At 44.7% G+C, this 22,236-nt stretch overlaps 1 protein-coding gene across 1 annotated transcript; it reads right to left on the reverse strand.

Moving 5' to 3' along the window:
• Positions 1 to 3,077: 3,077 nt before the first annotated feature.
• GORAB (golgin, RAB6 interacting) lies at positions 3,078 to 11,731 on the reverse strand. The gene is made up of 5 exons (XM_084527153.1): positions 11,623 to 11,731; positions 10,813 to 11,161; positions 9,051 to 9,152; positions 7,493 to 7,633; positions 3,078 to 4,833 (listed from the first exon to the last, which is right to left on the reverse strand). Exons 1-5 carry the CDS (start codon positions 11,690 to 11,692, stop codon positions 4,368 to 4,370), a joined length of 1,128 nt encoding a protein of 375 aa, XP_084383279.1. The 5' UTR covers positions 11,693 to 11,731; the 3' UTR covers positions 3,078 to 4,367.
• Positions 11,732 to 22,236: the final 10,505 nt, after the last annotated feature.

Genomic DNA, 22,236 nt, shown 5'->3' on the forward strand with positions numbered 1-22,236 from the left:
AGGGGGTGAGGCTTGGCTGACTTCTCTCGTTACTTGGTCTTTCTCCACTGACGTACAAGTTTGCTGCTGGAACATAAATCAGGGGAAATGATGAAGGAAACCAGTCTCGTGCCCCATCAAAGGAGCCAACACTCGCTTTAATAGGACCATGCAGACAAGCCTAAATAGGGCACTTAACAAGCATGTGGTTTCGATTATACCAGCCTACATCTCTACACCCTGTTTGCATTGCCACTGGCAAAACCCTTTGTCCCTTGTAGCCCACACCTGCCCACGTGCACAGAGAAGGGGCCACGATATAATACCTAAGTGTCAAACACAAGATTTTGGGGCTGAATCAGGCCTGGAGAAAAAACTTTATCTAGCTCTCGACCACTGTATGAGCCTTTATACACAGCTAGGGCATGTGCTAGAGCAGAGCAGAGAGATGCCTTAGCTGGTCTTGACCCAAGCCACCATGTCTACACAGAAACACGCTAAAGCATTGAACAGGCCAGGACCGACAGCTGCTTGCAGACCCCATAAAGGAAAGTCTGGTAAAGTAGCAGGTTGCAGGCTGGGACAATCCACATCACAGAAGTTTTCATCCTTTTCTGAACCTTTACAAAGAACAGAAAGTCTATAGATCCTACTGTCCTAAGGAAAAAATGCAGAACAGAGCGAATCCCAGCATGGGAAGCAATTTGGTAGTGCTCTGCCCCTTTCTTTGGATCCAGAACTTCCCCCGAATTGAATAACTTTCCCATCAGCAATCCTTAACAGCACATTCTTAACACTGCTTATCAGAAAAGGCAGTAGTCCAGCCACTAGCCCAGTCACCGCTTTTCACTCTCGCTAGCCTACCCTCGTTGTGCTTAGATGGGATACAGGCTCAAAGGCAAGGCTCCAGTACATCGCAGAAGGTATTAGGAAGAGGCATGGCTGACTGAGAACTTAAGTCTCTCCCCAGACAGCTACCCTAAGCTGAAGCCTCCTGAGAGCCCAACTTCAGCTGGCTGGCTACACAATCAGATTGGGGATTGTCCAAGTGTTTTACACCACGCACTAGACATCCATGGGAACCCTAGACTGCTGGAGTTATGCGATTTTGTCTCAGCCATGACCATCTGTGCTCATTTAAGCATTTCTTGACAGAGGAGGGAGCGTTAATCCCAACATCCTGGCCAAACTGCAACACGGGCAATTACACTGCGCTTTGTAACGTTCTCACAGTGGTACACATAGGTGTTTTCTCCTTCTTCCCATAACGGCAATGCTGTGGCCCAAGAGAAATGCCTCCACTGCTGCAGGAGAAGGCGAGTCCCCTGTGATGAACCCTGCAGCATTACTGTCAGATATCATACATCTTCCCCTGCCAGGGGTGTTCAACCCCAGCATCTTTCTCATCCAGACTTCTACCTGTACGTGCAAGAGGCCCTCATTTAAAAATCCGCCTGCCCATTCCTGACGTAGGCTGACTTCTGCAGTTCTCCACTTTTCTGAAGAGAGACAACGCGCTGCGTGGACAGCGCACCTGCCCTTGATGCACTCCAGCAGCAGCAGCACCAAACACAATAAAACGCATCGACTACTGCAAAGGTAGAAATGGCTTTTGCTTGAAGAGCCTCAATTCCAACTGTTCGGTTTCCTTCAAGGAAAAAAAAAAAAGAAACCAACCCTTTTGTTGCACCAAAATCATCTCCTGGCATTTCTGACCAGCACACATGTTGTTACAATTACGACCGGACTGCTTGGCTCCGGGATAGGGGGAATGTTAAACCGGCACACTGGCACCCATCAAAACATTTGCGAATTTCCAAAGTGGAACTGACACCATGGTAGTGGTTTATATCACACGTCAGAGAAAGGCTTCATAACTCAGATCAAACAATTTAACTCTTGAGCTTCCTGTCTAGGGAGAGCAACCAAATGCGAGGCTGCCTATTGTTATTTCATATGGTTTTTCATATGGCTTCCAGCCAGTTTGCTTCGTATTGCAAGCTCAGAAGTTAAACACAAATAGAACTGGCCAGAACTTCGATGAGGAACTAGTAAGAGAAACTGCTGATTCTAACAATAACATTTTCCCCAAGAGGTATGAACAGTATCAGCCCTATCAGGATGGCACATGAGAATTTTTCATCTTTTAAGCCTTTCAGTTGGATATAAACTAACTCCCTTCTAGGAAACTCGTATTCCTAAGTGGCTGTCAAAAAGATCTTCAGGCTTACATTCTTCCACCTTTTTTTGGTTTGAGGAATTCAGACAGGACTTGTATCATAACAAGGTGCAATCAGTAGGACTATTTCAACATGTTAGCCTACCAGAGACCCACAAAATGCATGCAGAAGTGTATCCATTTGCATTTTGTAAATACCATTACAATTCAAATCTTCTGTCGGATGCTCTTCTTTATGTCCCCCGATGAGCTGAACGCAACTGTAATGAGGAACAGACCTATCCACTAGAACTTAAGATTCTCTTGAGGAGCAACTGGGGACAGCTGCAGAGGATGGAAACACAAATGGTACAATTAAATTATTATTGCACTTACTGGTATCCAGTTTTGAAAACCAAAATCAGGTCGCTATAAGCTGCTCTGCAATTGCAGACACAGCCAAGTCAGTCAGTCACATTTTTTTTTTTCAAAATACAATCAAATATATGGTTTTTAGGTCAACTTGTTTCACCCTAATAACAGGGAACACAGTGTATCAGCAAAACAGCAGGGCTTCATGTGCATCTCAAATGTTGCTTTGGAGTTTTCTAACTTGAATCAGCCCTGATCATGAGTGGCTTCTCTAGAAAAAGATTTATCCTCCTTTCTCCTGTGTACAGGAGAAAATTTGCCTGTGGATTTTCCACTGCTACCTTGGGCCACAGTTAGCTGAAAAAATTCCTTCTGAGCTGTACGCTGCCATGTCTTTGCTCCACACATTTTTATATTTTGGAACAGCCTTCTTCAAGGTTTTCCTTTCATAGAGGAAAGTTGCCAAAGGACGTATCTGATTGCATCATTTATCACCTCCTGTGGAAAAACAGTCTTGGATGCATGCGTTAGTATCAGGTATCAAAACTGAAAGCAAACACACTGCACAGAAGATGCACTGATTTATTAATAGAATAAAAATGTAGTGACACGTTTTTTCCACTATTAAAGCCATAGAGACAATCGGTGTCCTGTTTAGATACTTGATGGTGTCATTCAGCAACTCATTCATAAATTCTGACACGTTCAGCTCAGGTATTACAGAAAACATTTCCACAACGAAAGCAGCCTTCCTCTGTTACAAAGTGGATAGCTATGAATGCTGTCCCCAAGGTTTGCAGCTGCATCAGTCTATGGGAGGTTTTCATATGTCCTCTATTTGAATTCCTGAGACTTTCTCCACCTGGAACAGCTTTTTAAAGCCTTTCAACAACAACAGGAAAATAGCTGAACTTCTTGTGGGGTACAAACCCACTCTTCAGGCAAGAGAATGCATTGATCATTACATGACAACAGGCTCAATTCCAATATAATGTTGGAATTATTCATTACACGGTCCCTGCTGATTATTGGTATTTTGAGGCAACGACAATAAAGAAAAACATTTATAAAGAAAGAGTTTTAATCATAACACTCTCTCTTCTGTGTTTCTACTTCTACATTGTAGATTCTGCCATGTCTTAAACTGTCGCCCACCGTCTTCTTTAAGCCATAGCTGCGGTGAATTCACGGACAATTTGTTACGAACATGTAGCTTTGTGTGATCTATCTGAAAGAAACAGGCAAAGTGACAAATAGGAAATACTACAATTAACTTTGCAATTTGCTTCAATATGTGAATTTCCTTTCAATCGGATACAGGAAAGAATATCAGCTATGAAGATAGTTAAAGCATGTGCTTGGGTTTGACAGGATTAAAAACCGTTGAAAACTAATGCTTTATGCATACAAAGGAAGATAAACATCCTATTGCATTTGTCAGGAGAAAAGTGTGATTAAAAGCAGCATAAGTGAGTAAGTTGCAATGTTTTCTTCTGTAGATACGTATCTCTTGCACACTGTTTGGAACAGGTATCTGTGATATCAATACACAGAAAAGCCTTTAGAAATACCCTGCTCTTCACCTTTGAGTATCCTGATTCAAGAAGGTACAAAGCCCTACAAAGAGGGCATTAGAACATGAAGCTAAAAAATCAGAATGATGAGGACAGATGGTGAACCCCAAAAAGGGCTCTGTAAAAGAAAACCAAAAGAGCCTGTAAAAATTGAAAAAAAAATAAAGGAAAAGAGATATGAAGTGCATATTACTGGCACTGCAAAAGCCCAGAGATAACATACAGCCCGCAAGCCCGCAGAGAGTATTTAATCCATAACCGGATGGCTTGTCTGAAAGCAGTAGTCATGTATCAGAGCAAGCTGGGGAGTCTCCCGGAGTCACATTTACTGCTTGAGGCTGGCTGTCCATATTGCAGAGGGATTTGGTACCAGAGTTTTCAGACTGCAACTGTTCAGAGACAGCAGAAGAATCAACACAGTTAGCATGCTTGCTCTCCTTTGCTGTAACACCGGGAGTGGGGTTTTCCTTAGCCAGCCCAGCATGACCGTGCGACTGGCTGACTTGTCTCCTTGCTTCTGCCTCCTGCTGCTGCAGCATCCGCTCCACCTCTATCTCAAGTTCCAGATTTTCCTCATCTGCCTCCACTTCCAGCTGCTGCATTAACTCCTCCAGCTTCCTGGCCTTGCGGAGCTCGTTCTGCTGTATGATTGTGCACAGGTGCTCCGTGAGGTGCTCCTTAATCTCTGTCTTGTGTTGGAGGTCCAGCTTGGCTGCCACGTACTCCGACTCAGCCTTCTCATACCGCTTCCTGCAAAATCATCATCATTTCTCGTGGGTTAGTTCTCAAAGCACTTTACAATCCAACACACGGACAGATACTTTAAGCATCCCTGAAATGCAACATGCTCTGAATGTTTAATGCCAGTGCATTCATGACATGCTGTTAAGTTAGTCAAAAGGGGGAAGAAAAAGGTGTGAATAGATCAAATCTTCTCTTGACGTGTTAGCCTCCATTGCTGCTGCATTTTAAGAGTTAATCTGCTTGTCTGAAAGACATGGATTGAATCACGAGCAAGCATTTTTACTGCCTGTTTTAAGAGATGCATCACTAGCAGTAGAAAGAAACCATCAGAAGTTGTAGTGTTTTCACACTTCAAACGAACAACTAGCCAGTGAACTGGAACGCTGCAGAACAGTTTTGTGTTCTCCCAATCCACCCAACGGATACAGATGCTACAACAGTGCTACACACTGACACTCATCCAGTGTAGAAGCTTACACCCTGGCCACCCAGATACACAATCAGGAAATCATGAGCGGCAGACTGACACAGCACACGACATCAATAGCGATCACAACTTTTGCATGGCAGCAGATGTCGAATTTTATTGTGAGCATCCCCCCAACACACCCCTCCTGCCAATTTGCACTTCCTGCCATGACAAAATACAGCAAAAAGGAAATATTCCAAACGTTTATTGAGGCCAATGCATCCTCTATACCTAGCACTTGAATGGTTGGTGTCCACATTAGTGATGCATCTTCAACTGCATTCACAGAAACTGTATATTAATTTTGTTTTAATTATTAGAGAGAGAAATACTATCTTGCTCATCAGGAAAAGGAACATGCAAAGGTTTTTGCAGGGTGACTACACAATGTACCTTACAAAGCATTCATAAAGCCAGTATTAGTGAGGTAGTTGAATAAAGAATCCAGCTGTTTTATAAAACCACATTCAAATATCTGGTTAAACGAAGCAACAGAAAGATAGGAGAGTTCTTTTGCTTAGAGAAACAGAAGGAAAAAAGACAAAATATTCCCCAAATATGCTCTGCCATATAATAATCACTAAACTTCTACCAAGCTGTAAAGGCTGTGTCTGCAGTGGGCCGTTGATGCCCACTTCCACCTCCTTCACAAATAGTCAAGATTTTTCTGGGCCAGGTATCGATAACAGAAGAGCTAACGCTATACTAGAAATTGCTGCATAATTAAACCTTTGGGCTGAATTCACACACCCTCTTCGCATCATAATTATGAAGACTCCATTCCACAGAATTTGTCAGATGCCCTTAGTCATGTGCTCAGAATTATTTAACATTGCACTTAACCCACTGAAAAAAAAACAGGGATTTAACCCTAAAATAGGAGGCAAGGACTAAAAATTGCTGTCAAAGATGCAGCTTATAAGTAAATCAGCTTTGTCTCATAACAAACAAAAACTGCAGCACTGGAATGATGTAACTCACATTTCCAAATCCCTCCCTCACAAAAAGGAAGACTTACTAAGTTCATCAGAGTCATTAAGTGTATTGGAAAGCTCATCCTCTTTGTCCTACCAATACCCCCTTTTGTTATCTTCATTAAAATCCACCTTCCAGAAGCCAGAGCTGGTTGTTAGATGCTCTTTTGCTATTAAGCATTTCAAATGGACATGTCGTTATAAAGTTTTGCTAAGGAAATCAGCAGGAGCATCTAGCAGTTTTAGAAACCAGAGTTAAACCTAAAATACATTGAAATGCTTTCCCACTTCAGGTTCTGAAATTCAATATTTATATGCACTCAGCTACTGAAACTACAGCTGATCTTAGATATTTCAAATGATAATTATGCAAAAGAAATCCTTATTTTTTAGCTACCACTGCTACTTTTTTTAAAAGACTCATTACTGTGTTTATTGGCCTGTGGTCAACATATAGCAGGATTCATAAGGAGAAAAATAAGTTTAACACATTGAATCATGAACCAAAAACCGCAACCGAACATTTCCATTTTATTAAACGGCTACATAAACATGCTGATGTTTATCTACTGATGTTGTGGTTTAGCCACAACTAATAGGGTGTTCCGACTAATTTCTTGCATTTAAGGAACTCATCAGAACCAGAGTGATTAAAGGCACACTGTGAAGGGTGAAAGCCTACTTTTTCCTTAAATTTTTCATCCCAATTCCAAAAGCACTTCAGTAGTATTATATGTTTTAAGCTTAATTGGTCCCATTGATTCTAACGGGACCAGAGCTGTCATCAGCAGGAGTTTCCCTGAAAAGGACTTTCATTGCAGGACTTAAAAAACAAAACAAAACAAAACACAAACAACAATTCTTTTCCCTGAGAATAAACAACCTTGAAACAATAAAGCAGGGCTTATGGACAACTGCACAGCTAAAGCAGGCAGTATGACTGCATGAAGTTGGAGAGCACAGTCTGCAGTCGCAAAATCTACTCCATTTTCCAGATTCCAAGGGAAAAATGAGGAAATGAAAGCTTTTACCTCAGGATTCCAAAGCCCCACAGATTGTCCATTTTAAGTACATGTAATTACAATGACTTAAGATGATCTTTCAAGGCCCCTTCCAATCCCTAACATTCTGTGCTAAGTCTGTTACTCCTTCAGTGGCATGAAACTGTTTTTGCTCCCTCTGCTCAGGCAGGGCTGCTCCCTCCTCCCTGTCAGTCACTTACCGGGCATAGGAGTAGTCTAAGCTGGCTTGATCAATGCGGTTCCGCAGGATGCCGATGTCAGCAGACACCATGTCATCCAGAGCTTGTAATTCCTTCTGAATCCTTTTTAGCTTCACCGTTTCAGCTTGAGTTCTTTTGGATCTGCAAAAGGAAGGTGCATGTTTTTTTCTTCACAAGCCTCTTTTCTTGACATAATGGGCTTCATTTCATTCCCAAAGCAACTACCTTCTTTAAGAGCTACTCAGAAGGCTTCTTCTTTATGGTCTAAGACTTTTGATCTTATTTAATATCCACAGGGATCTAAAATGCCTGCTATTAAAGGACCACAGCAAAATTACCTAATGACTATAATCAAAGTGCCTAAAATGGATTCTGTTTCTTTCACTGGGGAAACACACAAGAAGCTGCTGGATCTAAGTAGTTCTCAGCATAAGGAAACAGGAAATGGCTTGGGGAGGGGAGCGAGAGGGGGGAAGGGCATTTAGCCCCACAAATATCCCCTTTCAAAGACGACTATTTAGCAGGGGCCAAAAAGTCACCTAACCTAAGCTTGATTTCCATTTTGTGAAATTATTCCCCAAAGCCCTAGCCAAATCCCAGCGAAGTCAATGGAAAGTTTTACCTCAAACACAAAGGATTTCAGCCAAGCCTATGTAACCTTTTTCAACTCTGCATATTCGTTCCTAAGGGCAGCAAGCTTTGACGGACTTCACTCCCAAGCAAACCAAGTAACTTCCAACAAGCTTTTACACCAGGTCACTTTGTGACTGTCATTCGTCACCAGGAGCAAAAACGTGCTTTTGACTGCTTTACACCCACAGCAGGTACTTGAAAAGCAAGAGTAGAGATGTAGAAAGTGAAACCATCTCTCACTAGACCAGCTGATGCAGGAAGACATCCTGTAGTACCACCTAGAGCCTAAAGACCTTTGAATCTCAGATGTAGTTCCCCAGCAATCACCTTCCAGTTCCTCCTCTCCCCCCTTATGCCAGCCTGGTGGTCACACCCATGTTTGCTGTCCCACAGTGACTCAGACCAAACTCACGTGTATTTTACCTCTGCCTGGCAAAGGAAAACAAAACCTTTAGAACCTCAAAGAGAAGCTCCTGCACTGTACAGCCCATATTCATCTACCCAAGAGCTTTAATGGGCTTTAATCATGTCTGGGAGAAGACTGCGAGCCTGACAACTGCACTTGTCCTTCCTTGATCCAGTGTTATCAGCTCTCCATATCAGCCCTTATCTGCCTTACTTGCAGTCTTAACTACCTGGCTGGACGACACTGTGCAGCCTTAACGTCTGGTCACCAGAAGAACAAGAGCTAACAAGTGGGAGAACACGTCAATTTCTGTGTATTTTAATCAGCAGGGGTAAAACGCTTCTTAACCTTTACGTTGGTGGTCTTCTTTCAACATTACTTTCACGTACTTATAAGACAGACGCGTAGAACAGAGAGGGGAGGGACGAGTGAGATTTAAACAAGACAATATGGATTAAAAGACAGATTAAAAGCAACCCCTTTCTCAGCCTCAGGCCACGTGGCAGCACAGCCCCTCACCTCTCAGCAATAGCTTTGGCCAGGAGTGCCTTCTTGCGTTTATTCTTCTCTTCAATCAGCCGCTGCTCTTGTTGGAGGATTTCCCATCGCGATTTTTCCTGCCTGCTCATTGACAAAAAGGTCAAAATTAATCCCACGTTCAATTCACTCCCTGTCCTCCACACCCCACCCCCAAGACAAATATTCACCATCATATTTCCTGGAGCAAGCTCTGAAAATGCCAAAGGAACAATAAACAGGTTTCCCTTCTGAGGAAAGAAGAATCAGCCGTAGGAAGCCATTTAGACCAATAAAACATTTTCAGATGAAATCTGCTGATCAGAACAAAAATCTTCATAAGCAAATAAACTGCTGCTTAATTCAACTTTGCTGAAAGAGCGAGCATTTGGCACTTGTTCAGCATTGGATGTGATTTTTCATTTAAAGGATGTACTTCACCACTAGGTAAAAGCAGTTTCAGGTTTCTTTCTAGCTGCTATAAATTATCTGTTCAGTTTGCCAATGCAGCCTCTTTTTTTTTCCCAAATTTTTTTTCCCCTCTATAAAACAGATCCTCTCACAGTTCTGCTTTACAATACAGACCCCAAATAATTAAACTGATATAAATGAAGGGGGGGGGGGGGTAAAAAAGACAATGAAATTGAGCAATGAGGCAGCACAAGAAGGCACTTTTGCCACCAAGGGAAGAGTTGCATGGCTTCTGTTTCCTATGGCACATCTACCAAGAGACACAACTGGCCCCAGAGGATGGAAGGCCAGGTCCCAGGTGAGAGGGGACACCCTGTGTGAACGCAGCCGGGCGGAATTAAGGAGAAACAAAATCTGCTTTGCTGCCTTTCCATCTTGTAGAGTTCTTCATGCCTTCTCCTAAGGAGTCTGTTCCAAAGTCTTGCTTAGCTTTAAAATGCCAAAGTAACTCAGCTCTGTTTATTTTAGCAATCATTTCTGCACAAGAATCTCTCCTCGGGCTTCTCCTCACCACCCTATTCCTAACACCACACAGAGAAAAATATTTTTGGTAAGATTTGAATCTGACTGCACAGGCTGAGAAGAATTCAGCAGATCCAGGGGGCGGCTGCAGCAGCTAAACGTCATTTGCTCCCCACACAGTGAAAAGCTTCAGCTATCTTCTCCCCAGGCAGAAAACGTCTGTGTTTTTCACCACCAGGAAGGGGCTGACCAGCCAGTACCCCTGGTGAGCAACAGCCATGTGAATAATTTGGTGCTGCTCTCCTGGTGAGGGGAGAGCTCTGTGCAGGTGGGCGATCCCAACCAGGAGCTGTTTAAAACAGAAATTTTCTCTCCGTATCAAAGCAACAGTAAAAATTCTGCAGCGATATGGTGAAGGGGAACACAAGGCACTACTTCTGCTATATCTGCTCCCAAAACGTACAGTTACTTTCTCTTGTGGATGCTGGCTTCTCTGCACAGCACAACACACGTGGGGTTAGGTCTTCATCAATCGGTAAGACAGCCCCACATTTTGGGTGCTTTATGATCTACAGTCCCACTGCCAGAGGAAATGATTTGAAGAAGGCACAGTCCGTAGCTGCATGGATGACAGGAGGGAATTTGGCATTAGGTGAGGTTTAAGCCAGCTAGAGATGAAAAGCAGAGTTCAGTGCAGAGGAAGCAAACAGAAGCTCTCAAACCTCCCCGTTAGATACAGGAAAGCTCAATCCTGAATTTCACTTTACTGTAGAGGAAAAGAAAGAACCCATACGGAATGAGATTCATGCCCCAATTCTACTGACTTACTAACAATTCCACTTTCTTTTTCTCCACTTTGGCATTCGGCTTTGCAGGGAGGTTCTGGGCACTGTCACTGCCATTGCAAGGATCCGCTGGTGTCAGTTCCTTCTGCTGCTCTCTGCCGTCACGTTGCTTTTGATCCCCCACTGAAGGACAGGGAGGTGGCGGCTCAGGCTGCTGAGGACGCCCAGGTTGATGTTTCGGCGCAGACAGCAGCTGCTCGGGAGGCACGGAGGCTGCCCCACCCTGCAGCCCCAGCTTCTGACATTGCTGCTGGAGGGCTTTTTCTCGTTGCAATTGCTTCCGATTCTTATTTGCAGGCTGGGGACGACGCTGCTGCTCTGACGGTTCAGATGGATCTATCGATGGATGAGAGGGAGAAACGTGATTAAAAGCAGGCCGTGAGCTCAGAGACAGGCTCTGTAAATTACACTGAGCACGCAAACTGGGGCTTGACCAACCTAAGATGTATCTGGGTGCCAAGGGAAGGCACCATGAGGAAAAACGAGGAACCCCTGAATGTTTTGTTAGCCTAAAAACCGCGATTTCCAGCGCATTTGAAACGAGGCGAGGGAGAGATAAGGGGCTGGGAGCGGGGGCAGCCGGGGGGCCGCGGTTAACCCCCAGCACCCCCCAGCCGCTGCGGCCGCCCCCGGGCCCCTCAGGACCCCCTCAGGGCCCCCTAGAGCCCCCCCAGGCTCCCCCAGAACCCCCCAGAGCCCCCTCAGGGACCCCCAAGCCTCCCCCAAGACCCCCTTAGGGACCCTCAGGGACCCCCCGAGCCTCCCCCAGGACCCCTCGGAGCCCCCCCGGCCCCCACCCGGCCGCAGGCCCCGCAGCCGCCGCAGCTCCTCCTGCGAGAAGCCGGCCCAGGCCCCGTCGGCGGCCATGGCGCTTCCTCCTTCCGCTCGCGGGGGCCTCCGCAGCAAGGACCCGCGGTTGCCCTCAGCCGCCGCCGCTCGCCCGCCTCAGGCGAACGCCGCGGGCAGCCCCGGGAGGCAGCGGGAAAGGGCTTCGCGTTGCCATGGCGACAGGGCGGGAAGATGGCGGCCCAAAGTGTGTGGGGGGGTGCGAGTGGGGACCCACTGCTGGGAGGACCGGGATCCCAGGGAAGCTGGGAAATAAAAAGTCTTGAAAATACACTGAAAATAAAGTTTTCAAAAAAAAAAAAAAAAGTCCTGAAAATAAAGTTAAAAAAAAAACACACACACAAAATAAACAAACAAAAATGAGGCCCAGCTGAAGGGGCTTAAATTAAGATGGGGAGCCACTCGTTAATAAAAGGTTAAAAAAACATCACCACGACCCTCAGGGCATTTATAACCCCTCGTTAGGCTGTTTGTAAGGACCAGTAAAACTTTTTCTCTAGAGTGTCTCAAAGCTGCATTTGTAAGGGCACAGAAAGCACATCTTAGGTCCACATAAGGAAGCCAAGGGCACGTGCATGGCTAGATGATGACGTACTTTAATTACCTACGGGGATAATGCTGAGGTAGCTGGCAAGGAAAAGGAGCATTTTCCCATGCTGATGTTTTGAAGTTCTGTTTTGACCATTTTGCTGCTGGAAGATCATGGTGAGATAATGTTCAGCCAGCATCTGCCCTTTGCTTCCCTGTTCTCTGCCAACTGATTGCACAGTCCCAGCCTATACACAGAAAAAAAAAAAAAAAAAAAAAAAGATGATTCCAATAGTAACCGATACAGGTATCCATTCCAGGGAGGGATGGACTCCTAAAGTAGCACATTGCTGCCACAATCTGAGAAGGAACCAGACAGTGTATGATGTGACAAGGCTCTTGGCAAAGCCTGCCTGCAGGAGTGGCTCACCCAGTGTTAGCTCAGCTCAAAGTGGGGAGCTAGAAACACTCACAGACTGCTAGCTTTTAGCTGAATATTCTTTCAGTTAGGATAAACTTCTTAGCCAGACCTCTCAAATCTTAAATATGAATAATTTTAGCACCACACGCATGAGGATTCACATGGATACTTCCATCGCTAAGTAGAAACTGAACAAGTCCTGCCACATGCAGCGATATTCGCTCACTAGCCATGGGAGCATGCATTTTTTCCAACCAGCCCAAACTCTTGCAGCTTCTTGAAGCCTATCAGAGGTCGTGCAGACGAGCTTACCTCCCACTGGGAGAAAGTCGGGTGGAACACACAAGCCCAGGCTTAGCTGAAGCAGTCCAGAGGGCTGGAGGCTAGAATAATACATCATCAGCAATAAAAAGGGGACATTTTCAGTGCCTAACCACATCCCGCCTGGTTTCCAATCTGTGAGGGATTAGTCAAGCTCTGAAGTATTGCTATGTCCCAGAGCAAGCTCATTACGCGATGATCACGTATGACTTTGCAATTTATCGCAGCAGCACTTCTAACAGCTCCTGCGTGACTAACACATCCCGTAAATACCAGACCCAGTCAGAGGAGACGTGGTCCTGAACTGCCACTCACAGGCAGGTGTTAAGCATTTCTGCTAAGACTTGGCTGAGCACCTTTGGGGAGCAGATGTGTCACCATTTTCCACCAGCAGCTTGGCTGTAGGCTTTAAGGTGAAACAGAGACCTCGCAGACACCCAGTGGAGGGCAAGTGAGGCATGGTTATCTCCATTCCATCAGCACCAACTGCGAGGTCACCAACCAGGTGCTGAGGGGTGCGGGATGGACCTTCAGCCAGGATTTTGACTTCCTTTGGGAAACTTTACCAAGCACAAAAGACATTGAACAAGAATGCTAATCTAGCCTTGACTCATATTCTCTCAAACTCCTGGAAGCCCAGATGGCAGAACCAGGTGTCAACTTGAATTTATGATGAATCACTATTGACCAGTCTCACAACAAGATGTAGACACTTTCTTCCCTTTTTGTTGCTTACATAGGAATCTAAATTTATTCTGGTACCTACAATCACAACAATGGGCTGTGCTTAAAGCAAAGATACCAAATGAAGGAGCTTTGCAAAGTACAAACTCCAGACCTCATTCCTGAACCTTAGTTCTTCCTTCTCTTCCAAGTTTTAACGCTGCAAACAAAAATGAAGCACCATATTCTCTTTATTGCAGCAGATATTCCAGGCATAAAACTCCCATGTGTTTTATAGAAAAAGTATAAAGACTTTTGAGTTGTTAACTATAATGCTATAGGCAAAGCAGCAATCCGCTTTAACAGTTTCCATCAGCCACAGGTTTAATTACCAGCCATTGGGCCAGCCTTCTCCAGGAACAATTATAACACAGTGAAGTCATTTCACAGGGCATTTACCAGCAGCAGACTTAGAAAACAGAGGCTGTCCGTGTTCCCTGGCTGATTAAAGGCCTGTGAGCATAACATGAAACTGAATATTTGACACCTAGGAATAAAGTATTTTCTGAGCAAACACAGGCTAGATGAAGAGAAAATAGAAACCTTATTTTCCGTCCCCACTTCAGAAGACAGATGATGGACAACTCAAACCACGACAAAAAAAGCAGTAACGCAAACCTTCCTTTTACATCTGGGACCAGATTAGACTTCGGTGTCATTTTGTGATTCAACAGCTATCTGATGAGCAGACCTGGTGATGTCTGTGACTGCTGCATCCGTTTTCTGTTGGTCTATTTGGCCTGGAGCCCACTGGCTCTGGAAGCAGCAAGTAGCATCAGATCACAAAAATATTTTTTCTTCTAAGATTCCCAAATCAGTGTGGACATGTCATCACAGACCGGCAAATCCGACTCTTTAGGGCAGACCTCAGGGTCAGACCTCAGCTGACATTTCAACCCAGGACAGACGCAATTTGTACCGGGACATAACTTCAATTTGCATCGGTTTAGTTCATACTGTTTTTTTTTTTTTTTTTTTTTTTTTTTTTAAGTGCCAAATAAGCTCTTCCTGCAAGGGGCTCCCTGACTTAGACATACATATTTAATCGGAGTCTGCTCCCCACTCTGCACACTGTTGCAGTAACACTCAAAGCAACACGATCCCAGTAAATGGCTGAACCATAACGTGAGATGGAAAGGGATGAATATGGCAGGACAATTTCCTTCCTGCTTGTGTTTCAGACCCTGTCATTAGTTCCCAAGGACTGTGACATACAATTAATGAGGCTTGAGGAAATACCATTCTGAAAGAAATCAATGCAAAAATTCTTAAATCCCTTTATTTTGTTTTCTACTGAGAAAATATATCAAACTATATCCAGGCAAATACTATCCCACTTTTTACCAGAGGGTAATGGAAGACAACTTCTTCAGAAGAATCGTCTTGTCCAGCCATGCAAGGCTACTGTGTGATCAAGGAGCAAGCCCTGCCTTTTGAGAATGATTTAACTCGTGAAATAATTTCTCCTTTAAAGGATGCTTTTGACATCCAAGCTATGGAAATTTGGCTTGCTGATTCTCAGCAGTGCTATCCAGGAAGGTTCTGAGCCTGGGATGAGTAATTAATTTCTTAGTGTGGAACTGAAAGCAAGAGGGCCCTTCAGATGCAGAAGCAACCAGCAGCCATGCACTAAACCTCTTCTGCAGCCCAGTGAAGGCAACCAAGGTTTTTCTGTTGTCCAGCAGGCTATGGATTAGATTCTGCATTGGGAACCCAGAGCTCAGCCCATGGCAGGATGAGGCTCTGAGTGCAATGAGATAATTGCTGTATTACAGTTTCTCAGCTTTGGGATAGGCTAACATTGAGCGCTGTGTGTCCTGCTCTGCCTCTTGGCTGCTTTAATCTGAGCATAAAGCTACAACCAGTGATTCAAGCCCCTGCAGCAGTGCGAGAACACAGCCCCACTGTAATCGTGCCATTGCCTGGTGTACTGCAAGAGACAGGCTTGCAAATTTATGCAAAAACGCAAATATATCTAATGGGAATAGTGTTTTCAGTGTAAAATGAATTCTCATCCTGCAATGAGAAAGCCAAATTAAAAATCACAGCATTATTCTCTCTCCCCAGTTTCTGTTCTCCTAAGCTGCCCAGCGGGCTCAAGTCAACACCGTCATTTCTGGCACCACAGCAATCTTGGTTTGTAAGAATTTCTTAGAGGGAAACAGAAATCCACTTATCTAAAGAGCTACCAGGTGAAAAAACTACATGGGAAAACTGCTTCTTAAACCATATAAACCAATGGTTTTCAACATCTTTTGATTTGTGGATCTTTATTGCATTTTCTAGTGAAGAGGCAGACTCTTATATAGCAAATTTAAGGCTGTGACCTGCCTTCTCTGCGTTACCATTCAGAGACCTAAGGGGCAATCTTATGACCCCTGAGGTTTGAAACCACAGTTGTTATACTTTAAAAGGGTCAAGTTTTACTTCTCATATCCCAGTGAAGAGGGAGCAAGTCCTCCCAGCCAATTTCTCTCTTCTTGCAGGATGCTGCAGGGCTCTCTATAAAGTGGGTGCTGCCCTGCAAGGAGAGTGGCACTGGACCAAAGGAAAAAAAAAAAGTCTTCATACAGCCAGAGGTGTGTGATGTGAGCACACAGTGCAAGGCTGCGGAAGTCCCCCATGTTCTCCAGTATCAGCCTTTGCTTTTATCCTTAAGAAAAGTTCAAGTTTTGCAAAAAACAAAACCTGAACTGAAAGAAAACTCAGAATACAATGTTTCCTCTTAAAAAAAAAAAAAATAATAAAAAATTAAGTTTTTACATACATTTTTGGGGGGCTTTGTTTCTTCGCTGAGAATTGTTAAGACAAATTTTCCATTAAAAATATTTTAGTAATTTCTCTCCTTGAAATGTATGTGTGGAAGAAAAAAGTTATCTATCCAAAAAGAATTAAAAGCTGCCAAAAGTAAAAGCAACTTCAGAAAAAAGCTAGTAAAATAAAATTCATCCTGACCGTAAATTTCCCAAAGATTATGAATTTACTGCTTTGTATGGCAAAGCTAGAGCTAAGCAGTAAAACAAGTGGAAGCATGGAACTGAGCAATTATTGTAATATATATTTTCTTACGGCTAAAGCAATATTTTTGCAGCTAATAGCTTGTTAAAAAAAAAAATCTAGAAACTATCTTTTTATGTTTCCAAAAGAATACTCTCTAAAAACCAAGTTAAATATTTCATGACAGTTCTGTAATACTTCTAACTGCATTGCTCAATATAAAAGTCATAATTCAAACATGTACATAGAAAAATTAGAAAGCAATTGCTTTAATTCTAACCATTTGTGTTAAAAATGGTAATCTTAATGGTAATCTTAACTGTCAAAACAGTTGATAAAACTAGAGATGTGAAGAGAAATTTGCTAAATGTTTGTTATTTTTGGCATAGAAAGAGTTATTAGAACCACTGCACTAAACAAATTGTATTTCATCGAACAAATATATTGTTACATGCTAAAGTGAATGAACTGTGGTTGTTTAGTCTGGATGGGAGAGAATTGTGGGGGAGAAGACATGATAATAGCCTTTAAACATAGAAAATGCAGCTGTGAAGAAGCACGGGTAATCACTTTTCCGTGTCCATGGTGGATAGGTGGAGAAGGATGATTATGAGGAGGGGCTTCCCAGCAGTTAGGGCAGCAAAGTGTTGAGAGAATTGGCTACAGAAGAGCACAGGGCGTCCATCACCAGATATTTTTAAGAATAAACATCTGTTGGGCAAGAAAGAGGAAAGGTCAATGCAGCCTTAGGACAACAAGATGTGGTTTTCAGTGGTTTCAGATGTGAGGATCCCCACACAAGTTCTAGAGGAGATGGAGACCCAGAGATGCCCCGTGGGCCCAGGCTGCTGTACGACATTTTTGACCTTTCTTTGATGAATAATTTTTGTTGGCCCATTGGAAATCAGCCTTGTTCCCATGACTGTGATGCTTCCCACACCATTCCCACCTCCGCCTACTGCTGTCACAGCCCTGTCACCCTGCTTGCAGACACACATCCCTGCTGCTGGCCAGCTCTTCACCTCCTGCCTCCTCTGCAAAGTCAGCGTGGGAAATCATCACCTTCTCAAAGACTAGTGTTTGCCAACCCCCAGAGCCAGTAATAGGCTATTAAATGATGTGAAAATCATGCCAAATATCCCCTAGCCCAGCTCAATGCCACTGCAGTTCAGCAAGCTGGGTGTAGACAACGCCTTTCTGCAGGTAAGATGGTGATGACCTTCAGGGATGGGACTCTGCTCCTATCCTGCTGTGTCCCCACAGGTAGCCCCGAAATCCTTCTGTGCTGGTGCGATGAGGATGTGGTCCTGAATCAGTTTGCACTCTTTTGGCTCATTTTTGGCCCAGGTGGCTGAAGGGATGCTCATGTAAGCAGGTCCACCAGCAGGTTTGGGTGGGCTCTTCAGGCCCCAGCAAACAGGACTGATAATGCCAGCTAAGGTGATGTGTCCCAGCACCAAAGGAGGATGTGTGACAACCCCTCCAAGAACAACTCAGCAACTCCCACTGCAGAGGAGACCATTTGGAGACCAGCAGGCTGCAAACCCCTCCAGCTTACTTCACGCCCCATTCTGCAAACATTTAAGCTCAACAGATGTGCAGGGCTAGGACCTTGTGGTCCCCTCTGCTGCCTGGTAAGAGCCCAGGGTTATCTTCAACACCATAAATTGGTACTCTGAGCAGCATGGCTAATTCCACACACAGCACACAGGCATCACCACAGAAAAACACGACCTATGGCTGGCTGGCTCCTGAGCACACACTAAGCCCTGAGGGAAGGTCTTCTGCTTCCACTCAGAGCCTCAGCCACAGCCCAGATAACATGCTGCAACTGGGAAGTCTTTGAGGCAAAACACTACATCCTTCCCACAGTAAAGTTCATGAAATGTTGGTGCTTTTTCTCTGCAGCCAGTACAAAAAAAAAAAAAAAGATGTAAAAGCTCATGTGTTTATGGGCGTACTTTAGTGAGGAACTGTTATTTGAAAACCTCCTCCCAAATCCAGTTGCAGCAAAGGACTGCTGAGTTGCAGAGTGCTTGGCTCTTACCAAGGCTTTAGAAGGTAACTTCCTTTCATGACTTTGGAAAAATCACCCCTGCAGGGCAGTAGCCGCCTTCCAAAATGCTCTTGTAGAAGCTGCTTTTCAGCAGCCTCTAGCAGGGAGTGTTTTCTTTAGGTTTTAGGCCCTGTCATGACTGCACGTCCAACTGACACACCCACATGGTTTACCAGGGCCACATGTGCTAATGAAGATTTCCAAATCTTCATTAATCAGTGTCAACTGCAAGCTTCAAGCCTGAGCTGTAAAGACTGTAAATAAGCAGGCTGATGGCCAGAGAGGCTTAGCAGCTCTTTGATGAGGTATCCAAGATCGTTGGAGAGAGATCTGTACCACACCCTGGCTGTGAACACGGATATCACAGATCTCAGCTAGCAATAAATTAGCAGCTCAATAAAGAAAGCTCCAATTAAAATAGGGGCAACCAAAATTAGACCCTTTGCTGCTGCAGCAGTAAGGTGAAAACAAGGATGATGGGTTTCTGCTAGTGGCCAAAGTAAAAACGATGGTGGAAAATGCTTATTTTGGAGCCAAGCTGAAGAGGAAGGACTTAATACAATCAGAAAAATTCATTTTTGGTCAAGCAAAAACATTTTGCTTGACCGTCAACAAAATGTTCTGGTTTGCTTGGAGACTATTTAATCTTACCAAAAAATAAAGTAAAACTATGCCCCGCAACTTTTCCTTCTTTTAAATTTGGGTCCATTGAAAAATGAAAAAAGCTTCAAACTCAACAATTGTCACTAAAAAAAGCTCCTTCAGCCTGAAAATGCCGAAGTGAAACTTTTCAATAGTTAAGGAAAGAAGGACTTCTATTGTTTTGCCTTATCATCGACTAACTTCAGCCCAGAGTTGAGTTATTTTGGTTGCCTTCCTCTCCTCAGGAGACTTCATTTTTTTTTTTTTTTTTTTTTTTTTTAACTAATATAGCAATCTCTAGCAATTCAGTTTGGGATATAAGTGATATGGGTCAGTAAAGCCCATAAGTACACGGGCGAGCTGACAATTTGCACAAATATCAGACAAAATGGACTTTTTTTTTTTGCATTTAGGTTTTCTTTGACATTGTACCTGAATTTCGGAGGACCTGTGGGGTCCTCAGGACCAGCCTCCCCTCAAACACACACAGCAAAACCCTCCAAGCCCGCATGCTCTGCCACGTAACCTGTGCACCACAAAAATTCAGATGCCATCTTCAGTCCTGCAAAATATTAAGGCAGGCATTTAAGATTTACCCAAGTGATTAAGCATGAGCAGCTTGTAATTGTTTCCAGATTCCTCTCCTAGCAGGAGAAAAGGCTCCACAATTCCTGTCCACGTGCTCAGTGTAGCAATGCGCTCCCAAAGAGAGACTGGAGATGAGCTGAAGAGGACAGACAGATATTGCAGCTGAGAACAAGCCAGCATTACCTTTTAATCCAGCGTGGACTGATCAGCTTGGAAAAGCAGGATTATTTAGCCAGCACGCATCAGGGTACGTCTGCATCATCCCTGCAGCAACACCTGTGCACCAGCAACTAGAAACCCTCTTAAGTACACGTGGCGAGATTGTCCGCAATTTTTCATCTGGCTTGGGAGTGTTAAATGAAGATCAACTGCTGGAACCAGCCTCGTTTGGGGGCAGCAGACTGTGTCTGTGCTTACAGAGGGGACCTTTGTCCTCCAGGCTTTATATAAAGCCCCAAAGATTGCAGGCTTTCTGTATGCGCCGCAAAGCAATCCAGCGAGCATCTGGAGAGACTCCCCTCACATCCCAAACTGTTCCCTTCATGCAAATCTGGCCACGTATGTTTCCCACAGCCTGCTTGGTCATGAAAAGAGATCTTCCAAGACTCACTCAGGGTTTCAAACCCCTTCGCAGGCCCAGCCCAAGGCTGAAAGCAAGCTCCAGGCTTCGCCCCTGCCTTTGAACCCAGCGGGGATCTGCTCCAGCAGGTTAGCTCTCGGGGGCCACATCGCTCCCAAGATTTAAGCCAGACCACATGTGAAATGGCAACTACCTCTTAATTTTTATTATTATTTTTAAACAGAATAGTTTAGGGGCTATGGCTTTTTATTATTACTATTTTAATGGCGAATTCATTGTGCTGCCTTCTCCCCTTAATGAAGGGAACTGAGGACTCAGCAGTGCTCAGCTTCTTCTGCTTTCTAGAAGCAGTCCCTACAAGCCTTTAGTGAAAAACTAACCACAACCTTGCTTTCCCCTTCCCCATCCCTCCAGAGAGAAAGGGGCTTTCAACAGCTTGGGCCATTTTTATTCTGCTGACTCTACCTTAACCTTCTCTCTAGGGTTACATTTATTTTCCAAGCCCGCAGCCAAGACAATGACCTGTGGCTTTGTCTCGCAAGGGTCACCGTCCCCCTGTGAAAGGCACGAGCCTTAGGGTAGGCTGGCCATAACCCCTGCCACTAACAGCCCAGTACGGCCCAGTACAGCCAGTCAGCAGCCACCCGGAGAGCATATCCACAGCCAGGATGACTCCTGCACTTGGACTCTGCAAAACAATCTTCTCTCCCTTCTGCAGCCCCAGCCATCGCGTGCACATCTGGTTATTCCTCTGAACCTCTCCACATTCATTGCTTCATCGCCGTTCAGCTCCAGGCTGAAAATATATCTGCTCTCCCCTCTCCTGGGGCTTCATCTGTCTCCTCCTCCTCTCGCTGAATTCACGGGGTGGTGGCTCGTGCCATCCCTTCTTGTGCAAAAAGGGAAGGGTCTCGTTCCAGGATGGAAATTTGGGCGAGTTCCTCAAGGAGATTATCTCAGACATCTAGAGAGAGAGAGGTTCACCACCCTCTGTGGAAACTCGCAAGGTCTGGGCTTCCTCCAGATGTGATTTGATTTTTAAATTTGAGCAAAAGCTCTTCAGCCTTTACAACGTGAGAGAGGAGTGAAAAAATACATTGCTGCCATTAGAGGAGAGGGGGAGAAAAGCTGATCGGGCTCTCTTTGAAGAGCCTTGGTGCCAAAACAAATGGGAATCTCTTAGATCAGATGGATTTTCTAGCAAAAACAGCCTTTGCTTGCTTCAGCTGACATGGGTGAGGGTAGGCATTTGTCTCCTGAGCCTGGCTGCCTGGGGAGGTGGGGCAGGGCTCAGCCCTGCCAGGTAGAGAACACAGTAGGGCGCACAGGAGCACACGTATGTGCCTTCAGTGGCTGTTACCCATATGGTTTTTACATACCAGGGTGCAATAGGAGCTCCTCCTTCAAAGCACACGGCCTCAAGATGATGTCCTGCACAGAAGCAGATTTGTTGCCCCTCTAGGCAGAGTTTCGGACTCACGCAATCACCCTGATTTACTGCAATTCACCCCAAACCATCGTCTGCATCCCCTCTGCAGGCTGGGCTGGGCCTGCTGCCTCCAAGCAGCACCTCCCTTGGGGAAACACCACCAGCGTGTCCACGTCAGAGGAATGAGGGGCTTGGGACCAGGGCAGATTTGCCCCTCATCACTATTTCACAGCCCCCCTCCCGAGGCTGTCGCAGCGTGGAAGCCATTAGCATTTAAAAA

The sequence above is a fragment of the Aythya ferina genome (genome assembly GCF_964211825.1).
Source record: "Aythya ferina genome assembly, chromosome: 8".
Classification (NCBI taxonomy): domain Eukaryota; kingdom Metazoa; phylum Chordata; class Aves; order Anseriformes; family Anatidae; genus Aythya; species Aythya ferina.

Excerpts from the sequence above, each read along its gene's own strand:
- GORAB (XM_084527153.1), bottom strand. The coding sequence starts at position 11,692 with ATGGCCGCCGACGGGGCCTGGGCCGGCTTCTCGCAGGAGGAGCTGCGG. Across the intron at positions 11,162-11,622 it reads GCTGCGGGGCCTGCGGCCGG|ATCCATCTGAACCGTCAGAG; the intron begins GTGGGGGCCGGG and ends ATCCATCGATAG. Across the intron at positions 9,153-10,812 it reads GAGAAAAAGAAAGTGGAATT|GCAGGAAAAATCGCGATGGG; the intron begins GTTAGTAAGTCA and ends GTCAATGAGCAG.